This window comes from Sinocyclocheilus anshuiensis, unplaced genomic scaffold (assembly GCF_001515605.1).
Source record: "Sinocyclocheilus anshuiensis isolate Anshui unplaced genomic scaffold, SAMN03320099.WGS_v1.1 scaffold276, whole genome shotgun sequence".
In the NCBI taxonomy this organism is placed as follows: Eukaryota; Metazoa; Chordata; class Actinopteri; order Cypriniformes; family Cyprinidae; genus Sinocyclocheilus; species Sinocyclocheilus anshuiensis.
In genome coordinates, this window is record NW_015554080.1 from 131,491 (window position 1) to 138,912 (window position 7,422).

The 7,422-nt window shown below is 38.0% G+C and overlaps 1 protein-coding gene across 1 annotated transcript in view; it reads right to left on the reverse strand.

The window, feature by feature from the left end:
* Positions 1–7,422, reverse strand: part of LOC107669033 (receptor-type tyrosine-protein phosphatase O-like) — a 55,937-nt gene that overhangs the window by 29,760 nt on the left and 18,755 nt on the right. The window contains exons 5-8 of the mRNA XM_016461133.1: positions 3,494–3,943; positions 2,402–2,583; positions 1,766–1,886; positions 421–614 (exon numbers count right to left, since the gene is read on the reverse strand). Coding sequence (XP_016316619.1) covers positions 421–614; positions 1,766–1,886; positions 2,402–2,583; positions 3,494–3,943 — 947 coding nt within the window. The remainder of the gene's footprint in view (positions 1–420; positions 615–1,765; positions 1,887–2,401; positions 2,584–3,493; positions 3,944–7,422) is intronic.

The window sequence follows — 7,422 nt, forward strand, 5'->3', positions numbered from 1 at the left end:
CACACACACACACACAGACACACACACACACACACACACACACAGACACACACACACATACACACACACTAATTAGTAATAAGTAATTCAAATACTTTATTCGTACACTAATGTAATTACACTGTTGAAGATGTAATTAGTAACTAGTAATTAATTACTTTTTTAGAGTAACTTACCCAACACTGATACCAATAATATCAAGAAAAAAACAACGTTGTGCATAACGTGGGACTTTTAATTGCAAACACGCCTGAAATGCACCAGGACTTTTATTTTGAAACACGAGGCCGTATCGTGATTCCTGTTAATCCATCCCTAAACGTAAGATCTCTGACAATGATGAAAGGCCTTTAGATTGAATGTAGGACTCTTTAAGGACAGCGTGTGTGATGTTAAGCGGTTAGCGGTGTGTTTGGTTACCACAGAGGCGATGACGGACGCGGTGGCGGCGATCTCGTAGTAAGTGGTCCACTGAGACGTCTGCGTGGCCGAGTTGAAGAAGAAGGTCTGCAGAACGTATTTTCTGAAGGCCACGTTATACGGCCGCTGCCAGCTGAGGATGACAGCACTGGGACTGAGCGGATAAACCACCAGATCACGCACACCTGTCGGCTCTGACAGATCAAACACAGCCAATCACAGAGCAGATTCAGTCACGGGGGGCGGAGCTTCATTATACAGCCCAACCAAAAATCATTCAGACACCACATATAATTTTTGATATTTTTTTGATATGTTATCTTAACTCTTTCCCTGCCAAACACAGAATTTTTTGTGTTTTCACTGTTGTACGCTAGAGGGCGCTATTAAGCATCTCCTGAATGAGTCTAGAGTCACTCGATCAAAAACGCAGGCGAGGAAGACGCAGAAACCAGCGATCTCAGATGTAAGCGCATGCATATGAAAAATAATGCGATCATCAACACTAACTGCATATAAATGAAAACTGCCTGATGTTAGCGAGTGAAATGTGGATCCAGAAAGTGTGCAAGCTTTGGGAGCGCTGATGGAAGCCATCTACTGCAGCTTTGCTTTGATAATATTACCGAATATGATCCAGATGCAGTATTTGATAAAAATGCAATTTGCTCAAAATGTTGCTTTTTTTAATGAAACCTACCTACATTCAAGTGTTGATAAAAAAACAATGCTTGAAGATAGAATAAAACAGATTTTTTTCTTTGAAAGTAGACGGTCTGATTTTATTGTGATGTATTGCGTGTTCAGATATTCACACAACAAAATATTCTGCGGGCCATGAAATTTTAGTGGAAATCAGCAAAAACGCTGGCGGGGAAAGAGTTAATTATGAACACATTGACGCACATTAATGTGGCTTACTTCCACGTTGAAAAATAAGGTGGATCGTTGTAAGTGAAGATAGCAAAATAAAGTGAACTGTGACATATTATACCCAGAAACTCTTCATAAAGTGGACTAACAGTACAATTTGGGATCAAAAGTGATTCAGACACTTTGAGCTGAGCATGTTTTTCTTTAATTGCTAATGCGATCTTTTTACACCACAGACTGAACTAAATAAAGCACTGCTTGGTAATCGATTGAGCTAGATTGGTATTATCTAATTGTGTTCTTAAATTTAACGGCTGAATTCATTACATACCTTTCTATCAAAGTTATCTGACATTATCAAGATGAGTTTGTTCTGACACAGTTCAACTCTGAGCCACTTTCTAAACTATAGCGAATAAACCGTGGTAATGTGAGAAATGCTGAAGCTTGGTTTGACTGTATTTGCACTCACCGATGTCGATGATGACCGGCTCGGACGCGGGACTAACCAGCGGCCCGTTCGTGTGATAAACCATCACTCTGTACTGAGCGCCGGGGGTCAGGCTGCTGATGATGTCACTGGTGATGTTCTCCTATCAGAGAGCGGAGAGCGGGTCACGTGACATGCTGTGATACACTTTTACAGCTACACTATTAACATGAAACGTCTGGTATAAGGGTTAGACGGTTCTCCGTCAAAATAAACGATTGATGGTTTAAATTAAGACCATAAATATTAGTACTGTAATGTTACGGTTGTAATGCAAATATATATAATACATATATAAATCTATTTCAAATACTCAGTTTTTATTTTGCAGTGAAATATTATAACCGTAATATTTTTTGTTTTGTTTTTATTTAGTTATAAATCTCTCCACAGGCGTAATGGTTGTTATACTGTACAAACTGTATTTTCTATCACCCTACACCAACCCTACACCTAACCCTACCCCTTACAGAGGACTTTCTGCATTATTACTTTCTCAAAAAACTCATTCTGTGAGATTTATAAGCTTGTTTCCTCATAGGGACCTAAAAAAATGACATTTGGTCCCCATAACATGATGAATACCAGGTACACACACACTCACACACACACACACACACACACACACACGCTCGTACTGAGGTAGAAGGTGAATCCAGTGTCGGCTAAACTCTCTCGGGCCTCGCAGTCTCCAGACGAACTGAGCGTTGTGACGTGAACGCCATACGTTCCTGCTTCTGAGAGCTCGGTGAAGAACTCGTGTGTGTTCTCATCCACCGTCGCCGTTTCTGTGGCGTTTCCTGCTCAAACAACAAAGACAAGAACAGAGAAATAGATTTACAAAGGGTTTAACACCTATTTTTATTTATTATTTTATTTATAAATGTTTGAGTTATTAATTATTACTGCCTATTTTACATCAACGCTGGCTGTTTTGGTGGAGTTTCCTGCTCAAAGAACAAGGAAAAGAACATAGAACATGCTTATTTTTATTACTGCCTATTTTAATTTATTTATTATTTATTAATGGATTAATTTGTTACTGTTTAATTGTCATATATTAATTATTATTGCCTATTTATATATATATATATTATTTATTCATTTATTCATTTTAAAAGTTTTATTTTTATTCATTAATTATTACTGCCTTTTTTAAATGTATTTGTTATTTTCATTTATAACAGTTTAATTGTGATGTATTAATTATTACTGCTTATTTTAATTAATTATTGAGAATTTATTTATGAAGTTTTATTTTTATTTATTATATTAGATTGTATAATTTCGAAATCTGAAGCAAAAACAGAATGGTCTGACTTTAGTTTCTATAGACAGTCAGTTCCCCTCAGAGATACAGTCATATAAACTCCTACTCCTATTGTATCGCGATTCGTTTGGCATCTCAACCGATTTGAATCGTCACATATTTGAATCGATTTCAACTGGCTCGCGGTTCATCGTTACATTCCTATTCATTTATAACCGTCTTATTTCGATTTATTAATTATTACTGCCTATTTCAATTCATTTATTATTTTTATTTATAAATGTTTTATTCAATTTATTAATTTTTGCTGCCTTATTTCACATCAACGCTGACTGTTTTGGTGGAGTTTCCTGCTCAAACAACAAGGAAATAAATGACTATAAAGAGGGTTTACACAAACATCAGGTTTTTTGCTGTGTAAAACACGCGACGATTCTCACCGTCGCGGTGGATGTAGATGTTGAATCCGTCGTAAGCGGAGGGTGGCCGCGGCGGTAACCAGCGCAGCTCCAGCAGGATGGGCAGCAGTGGCTTGGGCATCACACTGGGTTCAAAGGTCACATCCATCGCTGACCCCGGCTCATTAGATTCCTCATATTCTGGCACCAGCGCGTTCACAAACTCCTCCTCCTCCTCCTCGGTGGGGGCGGGGCTTCCTGTCGGCTCCGCCCACAGCGGCTCAGTGATGTTGGGTTCGGCTGTGCTGCTATAAACGGTGACGTTGTTTAGTGGCGTCTGCGTGACGCTCATCTCCACACCGTTCACTTCCTCTTCCTGTTCTTCAGCCGCAGGGACGTCACGTGCCTGCCGGAGGACTGATGCATTGTGGGACGCTCCTCGACCGCTGAGGTGGATGATTTTGAGCGACACGTTGAGAGGAGGATTCGGGACTGTACATGAGAAATTAAAACAAAACAAACACCATTTATCATATTTAACTAGAGCTGTCAAACGATTAATCGCGATTAATTACATCCAAAATAAAAGTTTTTGTTTACATAGTAAATGTGTGTGCACATTTGTATATATTTAGGAAACATGTATATATTTAGGAAAAATGTTAAGTTTTAATTTATATATAATATAAATTATATGAATATAAATATATACTTGTAAATATTTTCAAAATATATACTGTATGTGTGTGTATTTATATATACATAATAAATATAAACAGTACACACACACATATATTATGTAAACAAAAACTATTATTTTGGAAGCGATTAATCATTTGAAAGAACTATATTTAACCAAAATGAGATTGATTAAAGGCACAATATGTAAGTTTTCGCCGCTAGAGGTCGCATTTTCAAAACAATAACAAAGGCAAAGCTTGATGACACTATGGAAGAGGATGTTCACGGATAAGCTAATGAATTAATTTTTTTTATTACCTGTACCTTGCACAGTTGTTCAAACAGCAAATAAATTATACAGAGAAAGCGAGCAAAGAACATTTACATTGTCAAAGAACATTATGACTGATTTCAGTCTAGCGCGAGTTTAAGCACTCTCAAAAAACTCCCCTTATAATCAGTAAAGCTGTCTATACACGGTTTGATGAATCTCTTACATCATACGTACATAGGCACTTTGTTGTTTATGATGAGAGAATTCGCGTGAAAGCTGAATTCAATCAACACTGTAAAAATGCATTAAAAACTTTTGGGATAAGGTAAGTACACAACTGCATGAAATATATCACACTGTGCAAGTAGTTTTTGGATATTTTATTATGAAAACCTTACATATTGTGCCTTTAAAGAACAAATAATCCCATTAAATAATTTTAATTATTGAAGAAAAAAGGTGAAAATATATTTCCTATACAAGTTTTCAGGTTATTATTTTTCTGACATTTAAGCACATTTTACTGTTGAGTTTTTTTAACAGTGATTCTAAAGTAGTAATTTATTGAATTGATCAATTTATTTATTAAACGCAGCTTAAATCAAAAACAGTACAAAAACTGTTACCATGACATAAAATACTAATTTAAACAAAATATTATTTTTAATGACAATTATGCACATTTTACTTTAGAATTGTTTTGTAATTGCCATTATTTTCAACAGTTATTCTAGTCATTTATTTAATTGATTATTGATGTATTAATTAATTTATTAAAATGACCTTAAATCAATATTAATACATGAAATATTACCATAACATAAAATATTATTTTACATTTTAGTTTAATTATTATTATGTAATTTAATTATTTTAAACGTTTTTGTAATTATTTTAAAGTTTTTTTTTTTACCATAATGAGAGTGTGGGCCGTAAAAAAATATGTCATTAAAATAATAACTAGGGCTGGGTATTGAGTTCGATACTTTTTAGGCACCGACCGCATTGCCTCGATACCATCGAGTATTGAAAAACATCTCGTCGTTCGGTACCAAATTTCGATACCTAAGGGGTTAATCTCATCAATGTCCGTGGGCCAATAAGCCTGCAGCACTAGGTGTGCTCGACTAGAAGCGGCGCGGCGCAGATCGATATGTGTTTGACATCCGCGAGAGCGATTCGAAAGCGTACGGAGCAGTCTGCTCTCAATAGCTCGTGGTACTGTAATACACCGATCGGTCTGCACAGTCAGTCCACGTCAAGTCGAACACACCTACTAGTTTACACCAGTTACACCAGATTCGGGTGGGAAGCGTGCAATCTGTGATCGCGTGCCATTGCAGACGCTCGCGAAAGCATGCCATCGCTTTCTTATGCGCGCTGTTTTTACGGTTTCACTTTCGCTTTCGAAATCGATCGCGTTCAGCAAGGAGGGGAGAGGATGGAAGGGGGGGGCACGAATACCCCTCCCCCCTTGGCGCCGGCCTGGGTTACACTCAGAGATGTGGCGCACACGTGAGGCTGTAGTGTGAAAGCGTCCCAGCCCCCTTAGATGTAAGGCTACATTTACACTGGTGCGTTTTTGTTTTAAAATGAAAACGATCCTCGTCATACTGGCATTTACACTGCGTTTCAAGCCGGCTTTCCACTATCTTCCATGACAAACGACAAGCGACAGACCGGAAGTCATCCATTTCCAATGGAGAGAAGTGCGGGAGCTACGTGGAGTTCCGATCATATGCAGATGTCCGTTCATACTACACGACCGAAAGCGCCTGTTACGTGACTGTTCATGCACACTGTAGCATCATGCTACATAAGATTTATATTCTGCTTTTACTCAAAACTCACTTTAAACCACCATCGAGTGTTTGTAATAACTTCCGATTGCCGTTCAATGTGTGTTTTGGCCATGTAATGTTGCTGAAATTAAATATGTTATTACCTCTGAGTCAGAACAGCGATTGTGGAAGAGAGAACACAGGCAGACAGCACTGGAAGCTGCTAATGCTCATCAGTTAATCTCACCCACTGCTCCGGGTGTGTGTTCACTGCTGTGTGTGTGCACTTTGGATGGTTAATCAGTGGAAAATGAATAGAAATTATGATTCTGTCTGCGCTATGCGTTTTAAAACGATGCACTAGTGTAAATGTAGCCTAATAGATGTGTAAACTGAAGACTATTTGAGTTTTATTAAAACTATTTGCACTTAATTTGCATTTATTGTCTTGGTTACATTTTGTTCTTTTGTGCAGTGGCTCAGGAGATAAGTCTTTGAGTCTGTAAAAACATCAACAAGCTGAAAAATAAAACCAAGTTTTTTTTTTAGATAATGTAATCTTGTTAAAATTGATTTCATAAAATTGGTATCTAAAAAAGTATCGTTCAGGAACCGGTATCGAAGTCAAGGTATCGGTATCGGTATCGATATTGAACATTTTTGAACGATACCCAGCCCTGATAATAGGTAAAAAAAACTCTCATTAAAATAATTGGTAAAAATATAAATGATCCTAAAAATTGCACTCAAATTGCTGACAGGTTTCATTTATAAAGTGAATCCAGAAGGTTTTTCCATCAGCAATTAATGAGTTTTGTGCACTGCCTGCTCCAGGCTCCAGCTCGTTCAGTTGTTCCAGCACTAATTAAAGGTCATTTAAAGGTGAATTTAGAGCTTATGATCAATGATCACCTGACTGAATGATTCGTACCGGTGCGGTGGCGCAGGGGCTCATGGGTAACGTCGCTGTGGCTCACCAGCGTGCTCCTGTTGACCGTGGCCTCTGAGACCAGCTGGAAGCTGATGTTGGTGTAACACGTGCCCGACAGCCAGTGCTTAAACACTGTCTTCCCTTTGAAGAAATCTGCAGAGATAGAGAGAGTCCAAGTTCAGCCGTGACGAACATACACACACATGTAACACATGTGCGCAACAAACAGAAACACACACACGTAACACACATAGAAACACACATGCGTAACATGTGCGTAACACGCAGAATCACACACGCGTAC